The 27,078-nt window shown below is 45.6% G+C and overlaps 1 protein-coding gene across 1 annotated transcript in view; it reads right to left on the bottom strand.

Moving 5' to 3' along the window:
• The window catches only part of cfap43 (cilia and flagella associated protein 43), a 98,867-nt gene that overhangs the window by 29,145 nt on the left and 42,644 nt on the right, over positions 1 to 27,078 (bottom strand). The window contains exons 15-26 of the mRNA XM_072239068.1: positions 26,785 to 26,910; positions 26,006 to 26,110; positions 25,065 to 25,181; positions 19,947 to 20,150; positions 17,775 to 17,981; positions 16,316 to 16,405; positions 14,030 to 14,110; positions 6,792 to 6,917; positions 5,376 to 5,495; positions 4,569 to 4,676; positions 3,587 to 3,673; positions 3,118 to 3,206 (exon numbers count right to left, since the gene is read on the bottom strand). Of these exons, the coding sequence (XP_072095169.1) occupies positions 3,118 to 3,206; positions 3,587 to 3,673; positions 4,569 to 4,676; positions 5,376 to 5,495; positions 6,792 to 6,917; positions 14,030 to 14,110; positions 16,316 to 16,405; positions 17,775 to 17,981; positions 19,947 to 20,150; positions 25,065 to 25,181; positions 26,006 to 26,110; positions 26,785 to 26,910 (1,460 nt within the window). The remainder of the gene's footprint in view (positions 1 to 3,117; positions 3,207 to 3,586; positions 3,674 to 4,568; positions 4,677 to 5,375; positions 5,496 to 6,791; positions 6,918 to 14,029; positions 14,111 to 16,315; positions 16,406 to 17,774; positions 17,982 to 19,946; positions 20,151 to 25,064; positions 25,182 to 26,005; positions 26,111 to 26,784; positions 26,911 to 27,078) is intronic.

Genomic DNA, 27,078 nt, shown 5'->3' with positions numbered 1-27,078 from the left:
CCCTTGCCCCACCCTCTCTCACACACACACATACCCAAGGATGTTTGGGATCCACAAGTGGGACACTGGACCCAGCAGCCTGCGGTGTGTTTGTGTGTGGTGTGTGAACACTTAGGAAGCATGGGCCCCATGGCTCATAAACTGGGTGCACCAATGATTTCAATCCATGGGACACGTGTGTCAGTGAGGGAGGGTTGGGGCTGTTCCACTGTGACAGGCTTTACTGGAAATGGTATGGAAAGCATTATCATCAATGTTGTGGTGTGTCAATGTGGGGGCACAGTGTGACAGTGTGGTGCTGCTGCGTGTTTCAGTGATGTGGCAGACGTGCAGGCTGGCGTTTCCATGTGCTGCAGTGGTTCAGAGATGTGGCAGATGAGCATGCTGGTGTTTCCATTTACAGGAGTGGTTCAGAGATGTGGCAGACGTGCATGCTGGCATTTCCATGTGCTGCAGTGGTTCAGAGATGTGGCAGACGTGCAGGCTGATGTTTCCATGTGCTGCAGTGGTTCAGAGATGTGGCAGACGTGCATGCTGGTGTTTCCATGTGCTGCAGTGGTTCAGAGATGTGGCAGACGTGCATGCTGGTGTTTCCATGTGCTGCAGTGGTTCAGAGATGTGGTAGTTGTGCATGCTGGTGTTTCCATGTGCTGCAGTGGTTCAGAGATGTGGCAGATGTGCATGCTGGTGTTTCCATGTGCTGCAGTGGTTCAGAGATGTGGCAGACGTGCATGCTGGTGTTTCCATGTGCTGCAGTGGTTCAGAGATGTGGCAGATGTGCATGCTGGTGTTTCCATGTACAGGAGTGGTTCAGAGATGTGGCAGACGTGCATGCTGGCATTTCCATGTGCTGCAGTGGTTCAGAGATGTGGCAGACGTGCATGCTGGTGTTTCCATGTGCTGCAGTGGTTCAGAGATGTGGCAGACGTGCATGCTGGTGTTTCCATGTGCTGCAGTGGTTCAGAGATGTGGCAGACGTGCAGGCTGGTGTTTCCATGTGCTGCAGTGGTTCAGAGATGTGGCAGACGTGCATGCTGGTGTTTCCATGTGCTGCAGTGGTTCAGAGATGTGGTAGTTGTGCAGGCTGGTGTTTCCATGTGCTGCAGTGGTTCAGAGATGTGGCAGACGTGCAGGCTGGCGTTTCCATGTGCTGCAGTGGTTCAGAGATGTGGTAGTTGTGCATGCTGGTGTTTCCATGTGCTGCAGTGGTTCAGAGATGTGGCAGATGTGCATGCTGGTGTTTCCATGTGCTGCAGTGGTTCAGAGATGTGGCAGACGTGCATGCTGGTGTTTCCATGTGCTGCAGTGGTTCAGAGATGTGGCAGATGTGCATGCTGGTGTTTCCATGTACAGGAGTGGTTCAGAGATGTGGCAGACGTGCATGCTGGCATTTCCATGTGCTGCAGTGGTTCAGAGATGTGGCAGACGTGCATGCTGGTGTTTCCATGTGCTGCAGTGGTTCAGAGATGTGGCAGACGTGCATGCTGGTGTTTCCATGTGCTGCAGTGGTTCAGAGATGTGGCAGACGTGCATGCTGGTGTTTCCATGTGCTGCAGTGGTTCAGAGATGTGGCAGACGTGCATGCTGGTGTTTCCATGTGCTGCAGTGGTTCAGAGATGTGGCAGATGTGCATGCTGGTGTTTCCATGTACAGGAGTGGTTCAGAGATGTGGCAGACGTGCATGCTGGCATTTCCATGTGCTGCAGTGGTTCAGAGATGTGGCAGACGTGCATGCTGGTGTTTCCATGTGCTGCAGTGGTTCAGAGATGTGGCAGACGTGCATGCTGGTGTTTCCATGTGCTGCAGTGGTTCAGAGATGTGGCAGACGTGCATGCTGGTGTTTCCATGTGCTGCAGTGGTTCAGAGATGTGGCAGACGTGCATGCTGGTGTTTCCATGTGCTGCAGTGGTTCAGAGATGTGGTAGTTGTGCAGGCTGGTGTTTCCATGTGCTGCAGTGGTTCAGAGATGTGGCAGACGTGCAGGCTGGCGTTTCCATGTGCTGCAGTGGTTCAGAGATGTGGTAGTTGTGCATGCTGGTGTTTCCATGTGCTGCAGTGGTTCAGAGATGTGGCAGATGTGCATGCTGGTGTTTCCATGTGCTGCAGTGGTTCAGAGATGTGGCAGACGTGCATGCTGGTGTTTCCATGTGCTGCAGTGGTTCAGAGATGTGGCAGATGTGCATGCTGGTGTTTCCATGTACAGGAGTGGTTCAGAGATGTGGCAGACGTGCATGCTGGCATTTCCATGTGCTGCAGTGGTTCAGAGATGTGGCAGACGTGCATGCTGGTGTTTCCATGTGCTGCAGTGGTTCAGAGATGTGGCAGACGTGCATGCTGGTGTTTCCATGTGCTGCAGTGGTTCAGAGATGTGGCAGACGTGCATGCTGGTGTTTCCATGTGCTGCAGTGGTTCAGAGATGTGGTAGTTGTGCAGGCTGGTGTTTCCATGTGCTGCAGTGGTTCAGAGATGTGGCAGACGTGCAGGCTGGCGTTTCCATGTGCTGCAGTGGTTCAGAGATGTGGTAGTTGTGCATGCTGGTGTTTCCATGTGCTGCAGTGGTTCAGAGATGTGGCAGATGTGCATGCTGGTGTTTCCATGTGCTGCAGTGGTTCAGAGATGTGGCAGACGTGCATGCTGGTGTTTCCATGTGCTGCAGTGGTTCAGAGATGTGGCAGATGTGCATGCTGGTGTTTCCATGTACAGGAGTGGTTCAGAGATGTGGCAGACGTGCATGCTGGCATTTCCATGTGCTGCAGTGGTTCAGAGATGTGGCAGACGTGCATGCTGGTGTTTCCATGTGCTGCAGTGGTTCAGAGATGTGGCAGACGTGCATGCTGGTGTTTCCATGTGCTGCAGTGGTTCAGAGATGTGGCAGACGTGCATGCTGGTGTTTCCATGTGCTGCAGTGGTTCAGAGATGTGGCAGACGTGCATGCTGGTGTTTCCATGTGCTGCAGTGGTTCAGAGATGTGGTAGTTGTGCAGGCTGGTGTTTCCATGTGCTGCAGTGGTTCAGAGATGTGGCAGACGTGCAGGCTGGCGTTTCCATGTGCTGCAGTGGTTCAGAGATGTGGTAGTTGTGCATGCTGGTGTTTCCATGTGCTGCCATATGCACTCACTTGGGTCTGCGCTTGTACAGTTTGTAGAGCTGGTCGACCATTGCGGCGTTGACATCAAAAAACTCCTTCCTGAATCCACGATCCAGGAGCTGGACAGAAGCAGATGGAGGAGACTGTGTTAGAAGCTGAGGGAAGAGAGAGAGGGGATGGGACTGGAAGGCAGGGTCGAGACAGTTCAGCGTTCACAAGATCTGCATTCTTGTAATCTGCACCGTGCCCTGGTGGGAGCCACTGTCCCTGGAGCCGGTGTTTCACTCAGTGTGGGCTGACCTACTGAGGCAAGATTGGGACAGGGCTTGGCCCCACTCAGTGCAGCTGGTCCTAGGTATTCCAGAATCAGAAGCTGGGCACCTTCCCATTCTACTGCCATGTCCCCATTCCCCGATCCTGGTCCCAGTTCTGCATTCTCATTCCCTGGTCCCAATGCTGTGTACCCACTGACCATTTACTGCATATCCAAGCCACTTACCCTGTCCTCCGCCACCAGGTCATCATAGGCCTCTCGGAATGTCTCCACCATCATCCTGGTCTCCTGCACAAGCCTCGACTTCACTCCCTGCCATTGAGAGAAGGGAACTGGTTTATTGGTGGGAAAGGTGATTATTTGGCACTCCTCAATAATCCAGCCTCTCGCACAGTACTTGGTTATTGGGTGGGAACTGCCCCAGTGAGAGGTGTCCCAGACCACAGGGGATGTCTATTGCTGCTTTTCAGGGCCCAGGGGAACTCCTGAATTCACCCTGAGCATGGGCATGAGGGAGCATCTCCAGGAAATAGTGAACACGTTCGGGAGAGTCACAAATCAGTTTGGAAGAAAGGGACTGGGTCTTGAGCATGTGACTGAAATGGGCTGGGGGTAGGATGATTCAGATTAAATATGACCACCTGCAGGGTTAGGCTGTTAGATATCTGTGATCTATATTTAGAAATCTAACCCACTGGGAGGTCATCTGTTGCCCTAGTTAGGCCAATACCATATGTGAGGGGAGTGAACACAACGTGAGTGAGAACATTGTCACAGACTCCTGTGGACCAGACAAGATGATAGATTAGGGTTTCCAGTGGCAGCGAATGGCAAAGTTGGCAGTGGGAAGGGAATGAGTGGTCAGGTTGAGTGATGGAGGACATGAAGGAGAGTGACGACTGGGCTTGTAACTGACTTGGTACACGGATGTCAGAAAACTGGAGGGCTATCGGAGGGAACTGCTAGATTGATCTTTGAATAGGTTAAAAAGTTGGCACATCATCATGGGCTGAAGAGCTTGTATTATAATGTGCTGCAACGTTCTATTCTTTACATAACGGTGGGGACGGGGCGTACACTGTAAGGGTGGGGAATGGAGAGTGATGTGTATTATGTTGGCCGGGCATGGAGTGAGCACGGTTGAGCACTGAAACACTGCTCTTGTGTCATTGGGACCTGTACTTATCTGAGTCTATTCCTGTCATACCACAGAGGCCTTCTGTTCAGCCAGCAGGTGCTGTAGTTGAGCATTGCGGTTCTGTATCTCCTCCTCGATTTGCAGTGAGAAGACCAGATTGCAGATCTTGAGCTCCTCCTGTAAGTGAAGTACCAGTTACTCAGCAACACACATAACCTCCTCCACACCTGTAAGGCCTGTCAGGCAGGCAGGCTCATCTCCACCACACAGCTGCAACTCGGGCATCGGCCCCACAGGTACGTACAGCTCTCTGAGGCCCATTCCACTCTGTGCAGCTCTTGATCTCTCTACAGGGGCTGACCAGGAGAAACCGCTCCCTTTACACCACACCATCAGGGCAGGGTAGGGCCCAATGGGTCAGGCAGAAAGCTCCATCCATTTTAAGACTTGACAGGGTAGATATGGAGCTGATGCACCCTCTTGATGGGGTCTGGAACCAAGAACCAGAATATCTAATCAAAGGTTTGGCCCCTCGGGACTGAATGAGGAATTTCTGCAACCAGAGGGTGGTAAATCTGTGGAATTAGTATGCTCAGTGGTTGAGTACATTCAAAAACAATATTGGCCAATTTTCAGATTTAAGGAATTGAGTGAAGATGATGTTAAAGTTGACTAACAACTGTGATCTCACTTCTCACTGAAAGGTGGAACAGGCACATTGCCATAGTTTCTGTCTTTTATTTACATGTTTGTCAATTTGCCTTCACCTCCTAGTACATGGTGGCCTGTCTGGGTGTGACATTGCTTGGCGGAAGTGCCCTGGATACAGACCTGGGGAATCAGGTCACGGAGAAGTGTAAGGATTAGAGGAATTACCTGGTAGATGATCATTTCTGTTCTCACTTTTTTTTCAAACAGTTTATTAATAAGGTCATCGAAGGCATTTGTTGTTTCTGTGATGGAAGCCTGCAGTTTCCTTAGTTCAGATTCCAGGGTCTGTAAAATAGCCAAGAAAATCAGCTCAGCCTCACACCACCAACATATATACATGCGCACGCGCGCACACGCACACACACAACCCAACATGTATGCTTCATATGTTGTCCAACCATACACTATTACATAAAAACATACACCTGTTTCCCAAATACACGTGAAAACACGCACACACACGCACCTCCGCAGATTTAGATCCTAGTCTAATCAAAGTTCATGCATCTTCCTGAGGCGCTGAGCCCATCCCCTGAAATATGAGGGTAATGGCAGCTGGTCCGAGAGGCTGGATTTCAGTACAATTCCATACCACTTGGAACATCTGCTTTTGTCGCTGCCTCCATTCTCTTGGCCCCATTCGTGGACCATGTCCTGTCCACCCAGAGGTTCTGCCCAGTTACTCTACGCTGGCTTCCTTTGCAATACCTCAACTTTAAACTCCCATCTCTGCAAACTCCTGCAGCATCAGAACTGACCTTTCATCACCAGCTATTCATCTCAGAGCACTGTAAAGTAAAGCACTGAATCAGGCCCTTCCACCCATCTAGTCCATACCAAATCATTAATCTGCCTAGTTCCATCAACCTGAATCTAGACCATAGTACTCCATACCCCTCCCATCCATGTACCTATCCAAATTTCCTTGAGATGTTGAAATCTAACTGGAATCCATCAATTCCACACTTTCACCAACCTCTAAGTGAAGACGTTTCTTTTCGTGCTCCTCTTAAACATTTTACTTTTCGCCCTTAAACCATAACCTCCAGTTTTAGTCTCACCTAACCTTAGTGGAAAAAGCCTGCTTGCATTTACCCTATTTATACCCTCTCATAAATTTTGTATGCCTCTATCAAATCTCCCCTCATTCTGCTGTGCTCTAGGGATTAAAACCTAACCTACTTAACCTTACGTGTAACTCAGGAGCTCAAGTCCTGGTATCATCTTTATAAATGTTCTCTGCACTCTTCCAATCTTATTGATATCTTTCCTGCGGGTAGTTGACTAGAACTGCACACAGTGCTCCAAATTAAGCCTCTCCAATATCTTATACAACTTCAACAACATAACATCCCACTAGATACATGACTTGGATGTTATATTTTATTTGATAATATTGCTGTGAAGCACCATTGGGCATTGTTTTGCCATTGAAGTTGAAAGGTGTTGTTAATGTAGTGCAGGGCAACATCCTGTGATGAATTGGCTGTTTAAAGGACAGTTCTACCCTAAACTGTTCTCCGTGGCAGTGGAGTGGGCAGACTTCTCTTTTGGACCCCCTCCCACCCGTACTTTGGTTACCTTCCTGTACTTGTCTTTCTCCTCTCTCAGAGCCCGCTCCTTGATGTTGTATTCTTTGGCCTGTTTGACTTGTTCTTCGTTCCATTCATATTCTGGCAAGTTCATGAAGTATGGGACAGGAACTTCCTAAAAAACAAAAAAGCATAAGAGGTTACGAGCAACCAGTAGCGTATCTTATTGGATCCCAGTCTCCTGTTCCTCCTCCTCAACTTCCTGGATTTCTACAAGGTTTATTTTAAATTCCCTGCACTACAGAGGTATCGTGTACATATTTGAAGACAATGGTATTTCATAAAAAATGCTGGGTAATTTCTACAATGGTACTGTGGAAAGCATTCTGTCAGGTTGCAACACCATCTGATATGGATGCTCCAATGCACAAGATCAGAAAATGATTCAGAGAGTTGCATACTCTGCCATCTCTGTCATTGGCACTAACCGCCCCTCCATTGAAAAAAATCTTCAATAGGAGATGTCTGAAAAATGTGACATCCATCATTAAAGACCCTCAGCACCCAGTACATGCATTGTCCTAGTACTACCATCAGTGAGAAGGTACAGGAGTCTGAAGACGCACACTCAATACTTTACAAACAGCTTCTTCTCCTTCACACAGAACTCTAAATGTAGAATAAACCCATGAACACTACCTCGTTATTTTTGACCAAAAGGTATAGGAGCAGAATTAGACCATTTGGCCCATTGAATCTGCTCCACCATTTCACCATGGCTGATTCATTTTGTCTCTCAGCCCCAATCTCCTGCCTTCTCCCCATATCCCTTCATGCCCTGACTAACAAGAATCTATCAACCTCTGCCTTAAATATACCCAATGACTATCTCCTTAAACCTTTTTCTCAGAATAACAACCCAATTGCATCATCAGCACTAATGCTTCTTGGATTAACCGCATGTGTGATTGCCCCAGATTAGGTAGTTTATGATCCTACCAATTTAAAGGCTACATGTTGTAACTTGTAAATTGATGTAGGCCAGACTTTACCAAAGGGCCTGGTTTAAAAAAAAACTCCACAGTCCCCATTGGCAATGAATGCCACAGATTCAACACTCCCTGGCTAAGGAAATTCCTCCTCATCTCCATTCTAAATGGATGCCCCTCTGTTCTGAAACTGTCCTCTGGTCTTGGACTCCACTACCATAGGAAACAAGCTCTCCACACCCACTCTGTTGAAGCGTTTCACCATTTGATAGGTTTCAATGAGGCCCCCCCTCATTCTTCTGAATTCCAGTGAGTAAAAGCCCAGAGCCATCTAACGCTATTCATATGACAAGCCCTTCAATCCCGTGAACCTCTTTTAAACCCTCTCCAATATTAGCATATCCTTTCTTACATAAAGGGGCCCAAATTGCTCACAATACTTTAGGTGAGGTTTCACCAGCGATTTATAAATCTCAACATTACATCCTTGTTTTTATATTCTAGACTCCTTGGAAATAAATCCTAGCATCATATTTGCCTTCCTCATCACAAACTCAACCTGCAAATTAACCTTTAGGGAATCCTGCACAGGGACTCCCGATTCCCTTTGCACCTCAGATTTTTGAATTTTCTCTCCATTTAAAAAAATATCTGCACTTTAATTTCTTCTATCAAAGTACAGGACCATATATTTCCCAACACTGTATTCCATCTGCCACTTCTTTGCCCATTTTCCTAATCTGTCTAAGTCCTTCTGTAGCCACTCTGCTTCCTCAAAGCTACCTACCCCTCCACCTATCTTTGTATCACCCACAAAGCCAGATCATTGACATATAATGTAAAAAGTAGTGGTCCCAACACAGACCCCTGTGGAACACCACTGGTCACTGACAGCAACCAGAAAAGACTCCCTTTATTCCCACTCTTTGCCTCCTGCCAATCAGCCAATCCTTTATCCATGCTAGTATCTTTCCTATAACAGCATGGGCTCTTCCCTTGTTAAGCAGGCTCATGTGTGGCACCTTGTCAAAGGCTTTCTGAAAATCCAAGTACATAACATCAATCAATTCTCCTTTGTCTATCTTGCTTGTTATTTCTTCACAGAATTCCAACAGGTTTGTCAGACAAGATTTTCCCTTAAGGAAACCACGCTGGCTATGGGCTTAACATTTGCCTCCAATGTCTTCCCAACCACAGAGGTCAGACTAACTGGCCTATAATTTCCTTTCTTCTGCCTCTCTCCATTCTTGAAGAGTGGAGTGACATTTGCAATTTTCCAGTCCTGTTACATCTAACACTGTTACATTGAACTTTAGCTTTTCCTTCTCAAAATGCAGGGTGAATTCTATTATATTATGATTACTGGCCCCTAATGGTACCTTTACCTTAAGCTCTCAAATCAATTTTGATTCATTACACAACACCCAATCCAGAATAGCTGATCCCCTGGTGGCTCAACCACAATCTGCTCTAAAAAGCCATCTTGTAGGCATTCAAGAAATTCCTCCTCTTGGGATCTCGCACCAACCTGATTTTCCCAATCCACTTGCATATTGAAATCCCCCAATAACATTGCCCTTTTAACTGCATTTTCTATCTCCTATTGTAATTTGTAGACCACATCTTTGTCACTGTTTGGAGGTCAATATATAACTCCAGACAGGGTCTTTTTACCCTTGCAGTTCCTTAACTCTACCTGCGACGATTCTATACCTTCCAATCCTATGTTACCTTTTTCTCATGATTTCATTTCATTTTTTTTTAACCAACAAAGCCACCCACCCCCTCTGCCCACCTGCCTTCCCTTTTGATACAATGTGTATCCTTGGACGTTAAGCTCCCAACTATAATCTTCTTTCAGCCATGATTCAGTGATGTCCCCAAAGTCATACATGCCAATCCTAACTGTGCTACAAGTTCATCTACCTTATTTCATATACTGTGCATTCAAATATAACACCTTCAATCCTGTATTCACCCTTTTTGATTTTGTCCCCCTTTTACACTGCAACTATTTTGCTGACTTATATCATCAACTCTCCTTGCTAGCAGTCTCATTACACAACGCCAACTACCCGATCCTCAGCACTATCATCCAATTCCCACCACCACCCCCCCCAGCCAAATTAGTCTAAACCCTCCTGAACAGTTCTAGCAAACCTGCGCGCAAGGATATTGGTCCCTCTCGGCTTCAGCTGTAACCTGTCCTTTTTGTACAGGTCGTACCGTCCCCTGAAGAGATCCCAATGATCCATAAATCTGAAACCCTGCCCCCTGCACCAGTTCATCAGCCACACATTCATCTGCCAAATTATCCTATTCCTGCCCTCACTGGCACATGATATGGGCAGCAATCCAAAGATTTTTCAGCTTTCTACCTAGCTCCCTGAAAACTCTCTTTAGGACCTCCTCACCTATGTCATTGGTGCCAACATACACTCAGACTTCTGGCTGCTCACTCTCCCCCCTTGAATGCTGTAGACCGATCGAAGACATCCCAAACCCTATGAGCCAACATACCATCTGGGTGTCTCTACTGCTCCCACAGAATATCATCTCTCTTCCTTGGACTAAGGATTCTCCTATCACCACTGCAGTCCTTTGTTCTGTTTTGAACCACAGCCCCACACTCAGTGCCAGAGACCCATCAATAGTTTCCCACGTGGTATACATATTATTGAGGGAAACGGCTACAGGCGTACTCTGCACTGACTGCCTATTTCCCTTCCTTCTCCTAACAGTCACCCAATTACCTGCCTCCTGCAACCTAAGGGTGATTACCTCCCTGTAGCTCCTATCGATCACCTCCCCATTCTCCCATATGAGCAGAAGGTCATCGAGCTGCAGCTTCAGTTCCTTAATATGTTCTATGAGGAGCTGCAGCTTGGTGCACCTGGTGCAGATGTGTTTATCCGGGAGGCTGGAGGTCTCTCAGAATTCCCACATCTCACCCACAGAACAAAACACAGACCCTGAAGCCATTCTCACTGCACTAACTGTGCCTTAACAGACAAGAAAAGAAATAATAAAGAGGAAGGAGAAACTTACCTTGCCCAAACCCGACGAGGCAAAGCCACTCCAACACTTAACCACTCACAGAATGGCTGCTCTTCTTGCAGCTGCCTTATTTTTATTCATCCTTTCTAATGAATCCCGTTTACTGATTGGGCTCAGTCCAACTTCAAAAACACCAAGAAGTGCTGCCTTTTTACAACTTCAGCGACAGAGCTAACTGATATCACTGTTACTTATTGTGCTCCCACCCACAGATTGGGTGCAGCACAACTCTTCTTGCTCTCTTTTTGCAGTACTAATTTACTTTATGTATATTTATTTCTTACAGTAGTTTACACTGTTTTTATGTATAGCACTGTACTGCTGCTGCAAAACAAAAAAAAGCTCAAAGCGGATGTCAGTTATAGACATCATTCTGATTATAATCTGGTCCTCCCCCATCCCACACTACAGAGACATCATGTACAGATCTGTTCTCCCTCCTACCCACACTACAGAGACATCATGTGCAGATCCGTTCTCCCTCCTACCCACACTATGGAGACATCACGTACAGATCTGCTCTCCCTCCTACCCACACTACAGAGACATCATGTACAGATCAAGTCTCTCTCCCTCTCACACTATGGAGACATGTACAGATCTGGAGCCTCTATCTCTCAATCAGAATCAGGTTTAATATCACTGGCATATGTTGTTAAATTTGTTGTCTTTATGGCAGCAGTATTTAGCAATACATAACGACAGAGAGAAAATAGCGGAATCACAGTCAATATATATCTATTAAATAGTTACGTGAACAAAGTAGAGCAAAAATAATTTTTTAAGTGGAGAGATAGTGTTCATGGGTTCAATATCCATTCAGAAAACGGTTGGCAGAGGAGAAGAAGCTGTTCCTGAATCTTTGAGTGTGTGGCTTCAGGCTCCTGTTCCTCTTTCCTGACGGTAGAATGAGAAGAGGGCATGTCCTGGGTGATGGGGGTCCTTAACGGTGGACGCTGCCTTTTTGAGGCATTGCTCCTTGGAGGTTACTTCCCATGATGGAGCTAAGTTCACAGCTCTCTGCAGCTTATTTTGATCCTGTGCAGTGGTCCCATCATACCAGACAGTAATGAAGTCAGTTATAATGCTCTACATGGTACATCTGTAGAATTTTTTTTGAGTATTTCCTAGTGAAATACAGTCGTTGTCGTGCCTTCTTTGTAGCTGCTCGATATGTTGGGCCCAGGACAGATCCTCAGAGATGTTGACACCCAGAAACTTGAAATTGCCTACTCTTTCCACTCCTGATCACACTATGAGGACAGGAATGTGTTCCTTCATCTTACCCTTTCTGAAGTCCACAATGAATTCTTTGGTCTTACTGACATTGAGTGCAAAGTTGTTGCACTCAACCAGCTGATATATCTTGCTCCTATATGCCCTCTTGTCACCATCTGAAATTCTACCAACAATAGTTGTGTCAGGAGCAAATTTAGGAATGGCATTTGAGCTGTTTCTAGCCACACAGTCATGGATGTGGAGAGAGTAGAGCAGTGGGCTAAGCACACATCCCTGAGGTGGGCCAATGTTAAATGTTAGTGAGGTGGAGATGTTATTTCTGATCTGCACAGATTGTGATCTTTCAGTTAGGAAGTTGAGTATCCAGTGGCAGAGAGAGATACAGAGGCCCAGGTTTTGGAGCTTTTTGTTCAGAACTGTAGGAATAATTGCAGTGGTCCCATCATACTAGACGGTAATGAAATCAGTTATAATGCTCTACATGGTAAATCTGTAGAATTTTTTTTGAGTATTTCCTAATGAAATACAGTCGTTGTCGTGCCTTCTTTGTAGCTGCTCGATATGTTGGGCCCAGGACAGATCCTAACGCTGAACTGTAGTCAATAAACAGCATCCTGACATAGTTATTAGTATTGTCCAGATGATCTAAGGCTGCTTGAAGAGTCAGTGAGATTGCATCTGCGTGGACTTATTGTGGTGTTAGGCAAATTGCAGTTGGTCCAGGTCCTTGCTGAGCTATAACCAACCTCGCAAAGCACTTCATCACTGTAGATGTGAGTGCTACTGGATGATAGTCATTAAGGCATGTCACTCTGCTCTTCTTGAGCACTGTATGATTGTTGCCCTTTTGAAGCAGGTAGGTACTTACAACTGTAGAAATGAGAGATTGAAAAAGTCTTTGAACACACCTGTCAGTTGGTTGCCACAGGTTTTCAGAGCCTACACTACAGAGACATCATGCAGTTATGACTTCCTGCCTCCCACACTACGGAGACATCATATACAGATCTAGTCTCCTTCCCTCTCACAGTATGGGGACATCATACACAGATCCGGTCACTCTCCCACAATATGGAGATGTCATATACAGATCTGGTCTCCCTCCCTCCCACACTACAGAGACATCATGTACAGATCTAGTCTCTTTCCCTTCCACTACAGAGAGCTCATGTACAGACCTGGTCTCCCTCCCTCCCTCCCACGCTACAGAGGAAAAACTATCACAAGTGGAAGTGGTTTCCTATCAATAATGGATTGTGAATTTTGTTGGCAATGCCAGTGGTTACTATCATTGAACAGGGTAGCTGACCACATGGGTGTCTCTGGAGTCACATACAGGCCAGACTGAGCAAGCAGGCAGAATTCCCACCCTGTGTCAGTTTTATGATTGAGACTAGAAATACGTTTAAGTTTCATGAACTCAGACTGCAGATGATTTTTACCAGCTTGACTGTGGCCATTATCAATGCACCTCTTTTGCAGTCCAATTTCATTTCTTGATTCACTCTCTTTGACTGCTGCTATTAGAGGCCTGTGTTTTACTGCCTTGTTACCTCTGCAATGGTCTGGGTTGAGACCCTTTCTCACTAAAGTCATGTTTTTATCATTGGAACTTTTGCCTTCCTTTTTCATTTGTCTAACCTTTCTAGGTGTAAATTAGCTTGGAATATTTAATAACCAATTGCCATGCAACTATTTCTCTCTGACTATTGGATTAAATCCATTTGCTTGTATACATCGTTGGCTTTTTATGATCAGCTATTGTATCTTCAGCTTTACCTTTTATAGCATATCTCCTCAATTTTACTATGTTTACACCATTACTGATCAACCCCTTCCCACGTTGCCATTTTGATCAATGGCCTCGGCCTTTCCCTTTGAACCTATAATCTTTCTTCTGTCCTATAAACCATAATATAACAATCTTTATGTCATGAGTTCTACCGTGGCTAGTTTCAGGTAACTGAGCACACAGGATGATAAAGCTGTTGATGTTTCGCACCAGTTTCAGAATGTCCGATTTCTTTGCCTCAAGGACTCCTCCCATCATATCGTTCAGAGCTCGCTCACGCCAGTCGCTAGCCTGGGAAGAGAGTGAAGAAAGATTACAGTTACAATGGGAAACATTCAGTTAAACAGGCAAGAACCTTCTTCCGATTGTTCAGCTGGAAACATGGGAGCTGTCAGCACACCTGGGTTACAAGATTGAGATTAAGCCCACTGCACTGACACAGTCCTGGTTAGCACTGCATACAGGCAGGGAACAAGAGGGGTATCATGTGTCCGGATTCCTCAAAGTTCTGAGCTGCACACGCTCAGAACCATAATCTGTTTATCTTTATATGGGCACTCTGCATTTCCAGTTTTCACTGGGTGTTCTCAGAGTGCCATTCACTCAGAGTGGACCACCAGAGTTACAGGATGCTACAGCACAGGAAAAGGCCATTTTCATTGTCATATTCCTACAGTCAGTTATAGACCAAGGCATAGGTTTTCACTGGTGCAGTGCAGCCTGTGTGTGCATCAGTGTCAGCTCTTCTACATGCTCTGGGTTTTCTACAACACCTTGTCTACACCCAGTTCCAGCATTTCATTGTTGGTACCATAGGATATGTGCACGTTTGTTTCGATGTCAGCCAATGTGCTGTCTGCCCTGTTCCTGTACCATATGGAGCAGGTAAAATGGAATCATTGACTCCTGTGTGTGATCTGTCTGTTTGGTTCTTCTGTGCAAGTACATATGTGTGAACTTCTGTACATCTAGAATAAATGACAGTTAAAAGAGATGGGTTCTGTTGTTTTACAGAACAACAGAGCAGTGATAGGGTTGTGTTGTTTTACAGTGGGTAGTGATGGGTTAATTTGGTTAACAGTGAACAGTGGTGGGGTTCTGAAGTTTTACAGTGGCCAGTGATGGGGTTTATAATGTTTTACAGTGGGCAGTGATGGGGTTATAATGTTTTATAGTGGCCAGTGATGGGGTTTATAATGTTTTACAGTGGGCAGTGATGGGGTTATAATGTTTTATAGTGGCCAGTGATGGGGTTTATAATGTTTTACAGTGGGCAGTGATGGGGTTATAATGTTTTATAGTGGCCAGTGATGGGGTTTATAATGTTTTACAGTGGCCAGTGGTGGGGTTATAATGTTTTACAGTGGCCAGTGATGGGGTTTATAATGTTTTACAGTGGACAGTGATGGGGTTATAATGTTTTACAGTGGCCAGTGATGGGGTTATAATGTTTTACAGTGGCCAGTGATGGGGTTATAATGTTTTACAGTGGCCAGTGGTGGGGTTATAATGTTTTACAGTGGCCAGTGGTGGGGTTATAATGTTTTACAGTGGGCAGTGACAGGGCCTGAGGTTTTACAGTGGACAGTGACCGGGTTTATAATGTTTTACAGTGGACAGTGATGGGGTTTATAATGTTTTACAGTGGCCAATGATGGGGTTTATAATGTTTTACAGTGGCCAATGATGGGGTTTATAATGTTTTACAGTGGCCAGTGATGGGGTTTATAATGTTTTACAGTGGCCAATGATGGGGTTTATAATGTTTTACAGTGGCCAGTGATGGGGTTTATAATGTTTTACAGTGGCCAATGATGGGGTTTATAATGTTTTACAGTGGCCAGTGATGGGGTTTATAATGTTTTACAGTGGCCAATGATGGGGTTTATAATGTTTTACAGTGGCCAGTGGTGGGGTTATAATGTTTTACAGTGGGCAGTGACAGGGCCTGAGGTTTTACAGTGGACAGTGACCGGGTTTATAATGTTTTACAGTGGCCAGTGGTGGGGTTATAATGTTTTACAGTGGGCAGTGACAGGGCCTGAGGTTTTACAGTGGACAGTGACCGGGTTTATAATGTTTTACAGTGGCCAGTGGTGGGGTTATAATGTTTTACAGTGGGCAGTGACAGGGCCTGAGGTTTTACAGTGGACAGTGAGCGGGTTTATAATGTTTTACAGTGGCCAGTGGTGGGGTTTATAATGTTTTACAGTGGGCAGTGACAGGGCCTGAGGTTTTACAGTGGACAGTGAGCGGGTTTATAATGTTTTACAGTGGGCGGTGATGAGGTTCTAATATTTTACAGTGGGCAGTGATGGGGTTCTGATGTTTTATAGTGGCCAGTGATGGGGTTTATAATGTTTTACAGTGGCCAGTGATGGGTTTATAAATTTTACAGGGGGTAGTGATAGGTTCTGTTGCTTTATGTAGACAGTGATGGATACTAAGTGGGTTTCTGACTATGCGTTTGATCAGTGGAGCTCAGTGGTTGGGTACCTTTGCAGCCATTAACCGCAGCTGCTCTGCCCTGATCTCCTCTTCAAGCTTCAGCTTCTGTTCTGCTGTGAGGTACCTTTCAGCGGTGATCTGCCAAAGAGATAAACATAAGGGAAAGCATAAAAATTGCAAGAATTGGAAATTCAAAAGTTAAAAAAAATTGTAAATGGTGGAAATACTTAGTCTGTCAGGCAGCAGCCGTGGAGAGAGAAATAAAAGTTAATGTCTCAGTACAATGACCCTTCATCTGAATGGTCTGATAGTACATTAAATAACATTTAATACATGAAATATTAATTGTTTTGGTGTTTACAGATCTGTTGAATATTTCTGCTATTTTTATGTATTAGATAAAAGATCATTGTTGCACCTGTCCCAGTTCAGAATGAACTGACTGACCTGCAGTGCCACATCCTATGGTCGTAGAGGGTTACAGTGTTGGTTCACTGAAGCTGCAAGAGGAGCAGGTCACTGTGTGTGGAGAGGCAGAAAGCCCACGGCACACAGTATTCTCAGGGACAGAGGAGGAAGCGATGACTCTGGTCAGCATTAACTGAGACCACAGGAGATCTCTGCCTCAATTTTACCGTGCACCTCAGATCTATAGCCCTTAATGCCAAAGTCAGAGTGAAGTTTATTGTCATATACACAAGTACACGTAAACATAAAATAGGTGCAATGAAAATTCTACAGGCAGCAGCATCACAGGGACGTAGCATCCATAACTAAATCCAGTAATCCCAGATGTGAAATCATCAATAGATCCCCATCAACTGCCTTGTTTCCCAAGGAGATGTCCCGATTTCCTCTCCACCATTAGTGAGGAATGTCCCCTCACATTGCCCCTGAGGACCCTCGCTTCAAGCCAAGCCTGTCGAAATTTGTGGCAGACATGGAAAGGCCTGTAGTCCCTCAGCCCACCAACCTGGCATGATTCTAATTTTATGTTCTGTCATGCTGTTCTGGATTCCCCATCCTGGAAGAAATAGTTTCTCTCCATATCAAGAACGTGCAGGGCAGAGGACAGTATTCATAGGAAGGATCTGTGTGTGAGTGAGAGGGGAAGAGTGTAGAGATAGTGCACAGGGCAGGGGCATTGCATGGGGCGTGGGCAGTGCAGACGGGATGCATGGGGCAGGTGTGCACCAGGTTTGGTGCACAAATGGTATGTTTAGTGGTCAGTGCATGCACGGAGGGGAGTTGTTAGGGGAAACCTCAGTCTAGGGGAAGAGTTAGGCATTGTCTGGGAAGGGGTCAGTGTGCAGGAGATGAGAGCAGTGTTTGCAAAGGGGTCAGTGTGCGGGGGGGAGAACGACCTTGGTGAAGGGTTAGTGATGATGGTTCTGGTGTTGTCTCAAGCAATAATAAAGTCCCCACACCCACCCGCCCTGTCCCATCCACATCGTGCAGCATGTAGGGAGCTCAGACACAGCAGACAGTCTCACAGTCCTTGCATTACCTCTGAGTCCTGTACCACAAAATCTCGCTCTGGCTTCTCGTCATTGCTCATTGCGGGCACCCAGATGTCCTCATTCATATCCAGCTGCATCATTATCTCCCTGATACGGATGTTCCTATCGTTCACTCGGGAGATCTCTGTCTCTTTTTGCTTGTAGGTTGTGTCAAAATCCTTGTTGAACTGAGCCTTGATGTTGTAAATCACGTCCTTGAATCACAGGAGGCAGTGATAAAATATGGGAAGTGACCAGTAATTGAGCTTGGCAGAGGGTAAGGATTGCACCAGTGATAGGAACGTGGTGCAGGAGCCAGGGATTGGAGACTCGTATGTAATACCCTGGTTTAAGACCATGTGTTAATTTATTAATACAGTTATTCTCTGGGGCATTTTCTTTTCTGCAGATGCCCTCAAAAAGCAAATCTTTAAAAAGTGTTCTTTTAATTACATTATATAATCGAGTCTTTCATTTTTGCTGTTTAAAATAAAAATTCAGTTGATTTAAGTTAGGCACGTCATAGTTAGCCAATAGGATTTATCTTGCTAACATTTTGGCCAATAAGATGCCCCGGAGAAAGAAATGAATGACAACGGTAGCCATTCTAGAGAGAGCACGGGAAGAGAAGGGGAGCCATTTTCTAGGGAAAGCGTGGGAAGAAAGAAGGAGAAAGATGGAGAATGCAACTGGACAACAAATATAGTGGAAGAACATGGTGAAATGTGCATTTAACCAAATTTGGAAGGACAGATACAGATGTCAGAAAATCCTCATGCAGACTATGGGTTCACATAGAATATGCAGATAACTCTCAGTTAGCAGCGAGCACACAATATTGGATAAAGGTTGATGCCTTTTTCCTTGGATGTGGCATGGATATTTTTTTGCTGGGACTGGTTCTACAGTGTAGAAATGTTCCAGTACCATGAGTAAACAAAGTGAAGTAAATTGGATTGATTACATGACAATGAGCTCCAACGATTACATGCACACTATAGACTAATATATATGATGCGCCCTTTACTTATTTTGTTTGTTATAGCTTGAAGCATTTTGTTAATACAATTTAAATCTAAGTTCATACTGGTGTGAGCTGACTTACTGGTTCCTGGCAAACATACATTCGTTTGACCAGTGGTCATACAAGTAATTATTTTATTTTCCATTGGGAGAAACATTCAAACTTTTATATTTTGTGTTTACCCAAATCATATCCATCCTAGACCTGTTTATTTATGATGGCTTTTTCATCATTATTCCTATGCATTGTAGAGTTATGTTGTTAATAGTTTGAATTCACAGTAATAGCTAACTCATTATGAGCCTACGGTGAGAGAGTTACACAAAGAATATCATAGCTTTCCCCACAGTTGCTAGTTAAGGTCCTTTGCTTCGGGCCAAACTTGCTAAAGGTATGCAGAGTACTGCCTGTGGCATCATGTGAAGGAGAATTGCACACTTCTAGATTAGTCTAGGTGTGAAATCCTCCTATTAGCTGACAAAAGTGGTGCTTGGGGCCTACCCCACTGCCCATGGACCAGGAGACATGTTGGGGTAGTTGAGAATTAAGACATTAAGAACTGATCACATTGCTGGTGTACACAGACACTAGAGGATCTGAGACTGCAATCTGCTGACAGTGTCTGAATGGGCCATTGCTTTGTGTTTATTGCTGACTCCATGGGACTTAATGACTGGATGCTGCAGTATTTTACAGAGGCCAGGCACACAGGACATCTGCTGAACTGTGGGGGTTGGAAAGGGCTGGAGTTCAAGTGCACTTGGGTGCTGGTTCCTGCCTTACCCACCCTCAGTTCAATGTCTGACACACCCAGTAGACATGACTTAGCTTCAACTGACATCTGTGAATTCCCTCTCATCTAAGGGGACATCCTTCTATTCTGTGCCCTCTGCTCCTAGATTCTCCTACTATAGGAAACATTCTTTCTACATCTACTTGATCTCGGCCTATCAATATTCAGTAGGTTTCAATAAGATCCCCCCCGCCTAACCTTCTAAACCCTAGTGAGTACAGGTCCAGAGCCATCAAATGCTCCTCATATGTTAGCCCTTTCATTCCTGGGATCATTCTCATGGACATTCCTCGGACCCTCTCCAAGACCAGCACATCCTTTCTTAGATAAGGTGCTGGGATATGTTCTACTTGCTTTCCTTACCTGCAAGAAGATGATCTGATTAATCTTCTCATCCCTTGTGTGCAGATCTACCTGCTTGTATAGGTATGGGTTCACCACTCCGTACTGGGATGTCAGACTGCCTTTCAATGCCACACTCTCTTCCTCCTTTGAGTCTTCTTCCTCTGTTTCCTCTTCTTCCTTCTCCTCCTTCTTCAGCTGTGTCTCTACAATATCTTTTCGAGCCTTCAGGCAGAATGAGGATAAAGCCCCATCACTACTACAGGACCCTCAAGCTGTTAGCTATTTCACGCCGTTCCTGATTCTAAGCAACATAGTCTCATCTCACATCACTGATAGGAAGGCAGTGTGAAGCAGTACCTAGACTGTTGAAAGCTTCTGCCCGATTACCTGGTGCCATGGTGTGTTGTTGCCATGACATACTACCTGCAGTGACTTTGACGGGGTCCAGGATTGCAGTATTTTCTGAGTATCATCTACCAGACCCCACACAGAGAATGGTGTCTTTTCCTGACACTTCCTGTGCCCTGTTCAATATCTTTTCCCTTTTGACTCACTCTATGCACTGACTGGTCTTCAGCAGTTCCTTGTAGAAATGCATGCTTTAGCAACCTTCCCATTTTAAAATCCTGAATTTTTATTTTAAATCCTTCTAAGATCCCTTGTCTCATTTTCCCAATGAATGGAAGGCCATTTGTCCCATTAAGTCTATACTGGTTCTGAGTTATCCCACTCCCACAATCGTTTCCTTGTTGTTTAATCTTAGAGTCATACCCATTAACACCAATGCCTCATGTCCATACCACCCCCCCATTCCATCTCATACCACCTACCCACTTTTGGAACAATTAATGGTGACTAATTACGACCATAAGACAAGGCCTTTCAGTCCATCAAGTCTGCTCTGCCATTCCATCATAGCTGATTTATTTTCCCTTTCAACCCAATTCTCTGCCTTCTTCAAGGTTGAACAGACTTTGTTTAACTCAGTCTTTCTTCATATAGCACACCTGCCATCTCATGACCTGACTGGTGAATCACTTTTACCCTACTTTTATGCAGGAAACCCGTTTTTAAGGTAAGGAACTAAACAGTACGCACTACTTCAGCTGTGGTTTCACTAAGGTGCAATATAATTGCATTAAAATATCTTTCCTCTCACATTATACACCATCTAAGATATTCTCATCTATTCAGTTAGTTTGTCTATATCCCTTTACCTCTTCCTTATAGAACTAGGTAGGGTCATATCATCAGCAAACTTGGGGAGATTGGATCCCCTCAGCCAAGTTATTGGACAGTGCAGGCCCTTCAGCACATCATGTCTGTGCTAGCATTGAGCTACATATCTGTCTGTGCACTGTCTATGTTGCTCAATTACCTGGCTATTCATGTGTTTGTTTAAGAGCCCCTTCAATGCTGCTAACGTATCTGCTTCTACCTTGGCAACATGATCCAGGCACCAACCACTCTTGGTGTTTTAAAAAAAAACTTGCCTTGCCTCTCTCCTTTAGACACTCCTCTTCTCACATTAAAGTTGTTCTTTCTGGTGTTTGGGGTTTCCGCCCTGAGAAAAAAGACTGCCTACCCCGTCTATCTATGCCTCTTATAACAGATTGTGAATAGCTTGAATCCAAACACAGAACTCTGCAATACCCTAAGGTTCATAGTCTGCCAACCTGTTTATTCCCCTCTGATTGTCAACCATTTCTCAGTCCATGCCAGTAAATTGCACACACCTTGTTGATCAGCCTCTTGTGTGGAATGTTATCAAGTGTCCTCTGAAAGTCTAACTACATCCACTGATAACCCCATATCTATTCTATTCTACCAGTGACAACCTCAGAGAATTTCAATGGGTTATTCAAACACAATTTCACTCTCTCAAATCCACTCTGACTCTATTGTGTCCTATTATTGTTTTCAAGTTGTTCTGTTATTACATCCCTCATTATTTCCCCACCACTGACTTTAGATTGAGCTAGATGCCTTATACCCAGGATGGACCATTAAGATGGTTGATCTTTGAGGACATGCTGCACACTTTTGACTGAATTGCAATCCCACTACGTACAACCTATGTAACCGGGTGACCATTGGATCTTACTCAGTATCGTCCGGGTCGGAGCAATACTGCGGCTGATGCATTCTCTAGGCAGCCATTTGCAGGGGAGCCTGAGCCTGCCTCAGAGGATGCGGAGTTCGATGGGGCTGTGGCGATCTGTAGTTTGATCAATCACGGCACTGCCCTTGACCCGGCACTGGTTACCGCTGGTCTTAACAGCTATAGGGTTAAGCAAATTTGAGCCTGGGAAGCTGGTACTAGTGATGTAAGTGGTCCGACGCAAGGGAACACTCCAACCCTTCCAAGTTATTCTAATGGGGACTTGCATACTTTTCAGCAGCAACACCCTGTGTTAGGTGTCCTAAGAGACTTATGGGATCAGAAAAGAAAGCTGAGTGGCCAGGAGTGTAAAACCCTGCCTAAACCCGTTTTGTCTCTGTTAAGGCACTGAGACAGTATCAGGGAGCGTAAAGGGTTACTGTATAAGGTGGTTGAGGATGAGAAGCTTGGGGAGTGTTACCAGCTTCTGATACCTAACAGCTTGAGGAGCAAAGTGTAGAGTACGTACATGACTCTATGGGCCATCAAGGCATAGAACGTACTCTGCAGTTGTTGAGAAGCTGATGTTTTTGGGTGGGTATACACAAGGATGTGGCACGGTGGATCAGAAATTGTCCACGTTGTGTACTAACTAAGATGCCGCAGCCTAGGATCCACCCCTGCCCCCCCCCATGAAGTCATTTCTGGCTTCCAGGCCACTTGAAGTTATAGCGGTAGACTTCACTGTGTTGGAGCCGGCAAGTGATGGGCGTGAGAATGTCTTAGTGGTCACGGACATCTTCACTAAATTCACCCAGGCATTTCTGACTCAGGGCCAAAAGGCAGATACCACAGCAAGGGTGCTCTTGAGGGAATGGTTCATGAAGTACGGTGTCCCTGAGAGGTTGCATCCTGACCAGGGCCGTAACTTCGAAAGTGAGGTCATTGAGGAGCTTAGCAAACTATACGGGGTAAAGAAGAGCCGTACCACACCTCATCATCCTACTGGCAACGCGCAGTGAGAGCGTTTCAACAGGACGATGCATGATCTGTTGCGTACGTTGCCTCCAGAAAAGAAGCACATACGGCCGGAACATCTACCCGAGGTGGTGTGTGGATAATAATGCGACACCTCACGCAACCACTGGGTATTCACCTTACTATCTGTTGTTTGGGTGGATCCGCACTTGCCCATGGATGCTCTGCTGGGGCAAGAACAGACGGTGGACCAGAGCTGTACACCAGAGCCAACTGAGGGATGCGCATGCCAGAGCAAAAGAATACTCTGAACAGATGACGGCAGAACGCATTGCCTGGCAGGAGGACAAAGTGTACTGTCCCAAAGTTGATGTGAATGCACTGGTTTACTTGAGGAACAGACTATTAGGCCGTAATAAGATCCAGGATGCTTGGAACTCAATGGTCTACAGGGTGGTAGAGGTACTGGGCAACACCTACACTGTGGAACCTTGGGAGGGTGGGCCTAGCAAGAGGGTGAACACGGTAGACATCAGGCCCTGTGAGAAATATCCCCCTCCAGCTACCCAAAGGAGACTGCAAACTCCGGTAACTCAGGCCAGCTCACCCCTGGGGCATGAATCAGATTCTGAGGATTCAGAGAATGGTGTGATAGTGGTAGAAGACATGTCAGAACAGGGGGTACAGAGCCTTGACCCTAGCCTAGACAGCATATCTTCCAAAAATACGACACCTTCTGGAACTGAGACAGGGGAGCCGACGACGGCTAATGCAGGGGCAGAGGTCGGTAGCCCTCTTGTAGCAGCACCCCGCAGGAGTAAACGAGTAAATGCTGGACAGCACCCTAACCCACATCGCGAACCAAGGTCAGTCCTCGCTGAGGTCTCCATAAGCCAGGCAGCAGTGTCTGAGATACTGGCTAGTCTCAGTTCAGTCCTCTTTAGAGAAGCAGTTAAGGAGGGTAAAAGTACCCTTGTAGTGAGCGAGTAATCGAGGATGATCACTTGAATGCAGGGGAGAATGTAACCGGGTGACCATTGTATCTTATTCAGTATCGTTAAAGTGTACTTAGGAGCCATCCGGGTAATGCTAGAATAGTTGTCAGTGCCTTTAAGGGAGACGGTGATGTCATTACTCACGCGCGGGATAGTGGGGAGACCATTTTGCTTTCTGCTGAAGACACTGGTGGGGCGTTGGAATCTGGTCTCTCCCAGAGTGTTCTGGGCATGGTGAGGAAAGGTGAGCATTAATTGACAATATCCATGTGAATTCATTTATTCTTGCTGGCGGATTGAGAATATCGGTAATTTGACATGATTTACATGTGGATGCTTTAGATTTCCACGCGTGAAAGAATCAACGCTGGGTAGTGTGGCTTATACCAAGTTCCTCACCAGCCAAGTAGGTCAGTCTTCCTGTAGTTTAACTACCAAGCAATACCTTGTAAACGTTGTGCCAAAGTGTACCTTTTGTCTAACTTTATTGTATTGGGACTGATTGTGCATGTAACCGCGTAACGTGAATGTTTAGTCTCTGTTCGGAAGTTCAGCACGTGTGTATGTCTTAGACGAGAGGTATTCACTTACGTTTTTCGCTGTTATGTATAAGGTGCAGGGTGGGTGGGATTCTAATGTTGTTTGTATTTTGTTCCTTCAGGATTGCCACTACCGTATTTGTACCGTATTAGTTCTGGTATTTTTATACTGCAATACGCAATTCTGTTCATACACAAGGGTGTGGATCGAAAGTTAAACTGAGATTGTAATGGCAAGAACTAGTTGTGAATTCGTTCGTTTTGTTTCGTGACCCTCTCCTGGCACTTAAACACCGAAAACCGATAAAGGAATTAAAACCCGAAAAAGTCTTTGTTGTCCTGAGTGTGTACTTTTCCCCAAGCTACACCTAAATTAGGGAAGTAATTACAGGGATTACAACATAATTTAAGGGAATTTGTCTGCACTCACTCTGACACAGTTTCATAGAACATAGAGCACTACAGTGCAGTACTATTCTGCACCAGAGCACTATCAGTGAGGGGATCTGTGGGAGACAGGTACCTTCATATCCATCAATTCGATTGTCCTCTGCCATTCAATCTGTTTGAGGAGCTCTAGCTCCTCCTTGCTGCGCTCTCTCATTGGATAATTCCTCACAGGTAATCCCGAATAAAAAGCCTGCAAAATACAAGGTATATCAAGTCATTGTCTGCTCCCTTGTGTACACTGACTGCATCACACCCATCCAAAGAACGCCAATCCCCATCCTGTGTACACTAGCACTCCATCATATCCCCCTACCTTCTGAACACAGAATCTCCATCATATCCCCCTGCCTTGTGTACACAGGATCTCCATCATATCCCCCTGGCTTGTGTACACAGGATCTCCATCATATCCCCCTACCTTCTGTATACAGAATCTCCATCATATCCCCCTGCCTTGTGTACACAGGATCTCCATCATATCCCCCTACCTTCTGTATACAGAATCTCCATCATATCCCCCTGCCTTGTGTACACAGGCTCTCCATCATAACCCTTTGCCTTGTGTACACTAACTCTCCATCATATGCCCCTGTGGGACACTAACACTGTGATGGCACCCTCTCTGCTCGCTCCATCCCAGTTCTTCACTGACACTTCCTTTAGTGTATTTGTTGTGCATTGTTTCCCCATTGGGCACGCTTTCTCTGCTTTGCCCCTTCAGCAGGCACAGTCACCCTCCATCACACCTCCCTCCGGTACATTATGTTGCTCGTCTGCAGGTACAGCAACTTTCCAAACACCCTCTGTTGGGTACACTTCTACTGAGGCCTCCCCCTTCTGAGTGCTAATCTTCCATGAATTGCCCTGCCATAATATCTTTGCATCCCCTGCCCTGGGGACCCAGGGAGAGTTGCAGCCTTGCCCCATCTGACCTTGGCCTTGCAGCTGAAAAGACATACAGGCAACGCCACACCCAAACGCTCAGAACCTGCCACCTGAACTTCATTCCATTACCTCCAGCGTCCGGCCCTTCACAGCCATCTTGTCCCAGCATTCTTCCTTAATCACCTCACACAGGTACTGGTTTGCCAGGTTCTTCATCTCAATGGACTCACGGACCTATTGATGAGTGAAACTCTGCACAGTGAGCAGGTCCTTACACTGCAAATGCCTGGCTCGTGCTAGCACAGAACACACAGATGCACAGTCCACACAGAAGCACTGCCCACATAGACACATGGCCCACCAAAAAGCAACATGAGGTGACCAACAATAGAAGTTAGAAGAGCAACAGAAACAGGAAATACTGAACACCCTCATGTACATCAATCAGCGTATGCAAAATGAGAAACAGATTGTTTCAAATCTGAGACTTTCATTAGAATGGGATAGTTGGAAGTGATCAGGAGAATGAAGGATTGGAAAGAGTCCTGCAATAACAATCAGGGGTAGCCTAGATTTCAAGAAGCTTTCTGTGTGAACCAAACTTACATTGATTTTACTGGTAAAGATTTCTAATCAGTAACTGAATGCAGACAAGTAGCCCATTCCAAAGGCAGCTGGTGCTGTACAAGATTCGAGTTTATTTGTCACATGTACATCGAAGCATGCAGAGAATTGCTTTGTTTGTGTTAACAGGGAGCAGCCCAGAAGAATCACCACACATTCTGGTGCCAACATAGCATGTCCACAATGTTCAGCAGAACATAAGCAACAAAACAACAACAGCAAAAACAAGCCTCGTTTCACTGTTACAGAGAAAGTACATGCGTCAGAACGGTCTTTGACATCACCTTGGCCACCTTTTCCTCTCCCTCGGCATGCAGACGCTGTTGCTCCTTCAGATCGAGGTTAAATTCGTGCTGATCCAAGCGCTCGTTCTCAGGTACTCTCTCATTTTCAATCATCATCAGGTGGACCTGGACAAAATCAGAAGGTGATGCAAACCATGCACAGTTTTGGTACAGTTTTTCCACCCAGCCAACTATCCCAAGCTTGTTCCTGATAGTGTCTAGTCACTCAATTTCAATGGTGAACCATTTAGAAAGAGCTCAGTCTTGATGTCTGAAAAGAATTACCTTGGATCT

The sequence above is a fragment of the Mobula birostris genome, chromosome 21 (assembly GCF_030028105.1).
Source record: "Mobula birostris isolate sMobBir1 chromosome 21, sMobBir1.hap1, whole genome shotgun sequence".
Classification (NCBI taxonomy): domain Eukaryota; kingdom Metazoa; phylum Chordata; class Chondrichthyes; order Myliobatiformes; family Myliobatidae; genus Mobula; species Mobula birostris.
The sequence above is the reverse complement of the archived record's forward strand: the minus strand, read 5'-3'. Positions and strand labels throughout refer to the sequence as shown.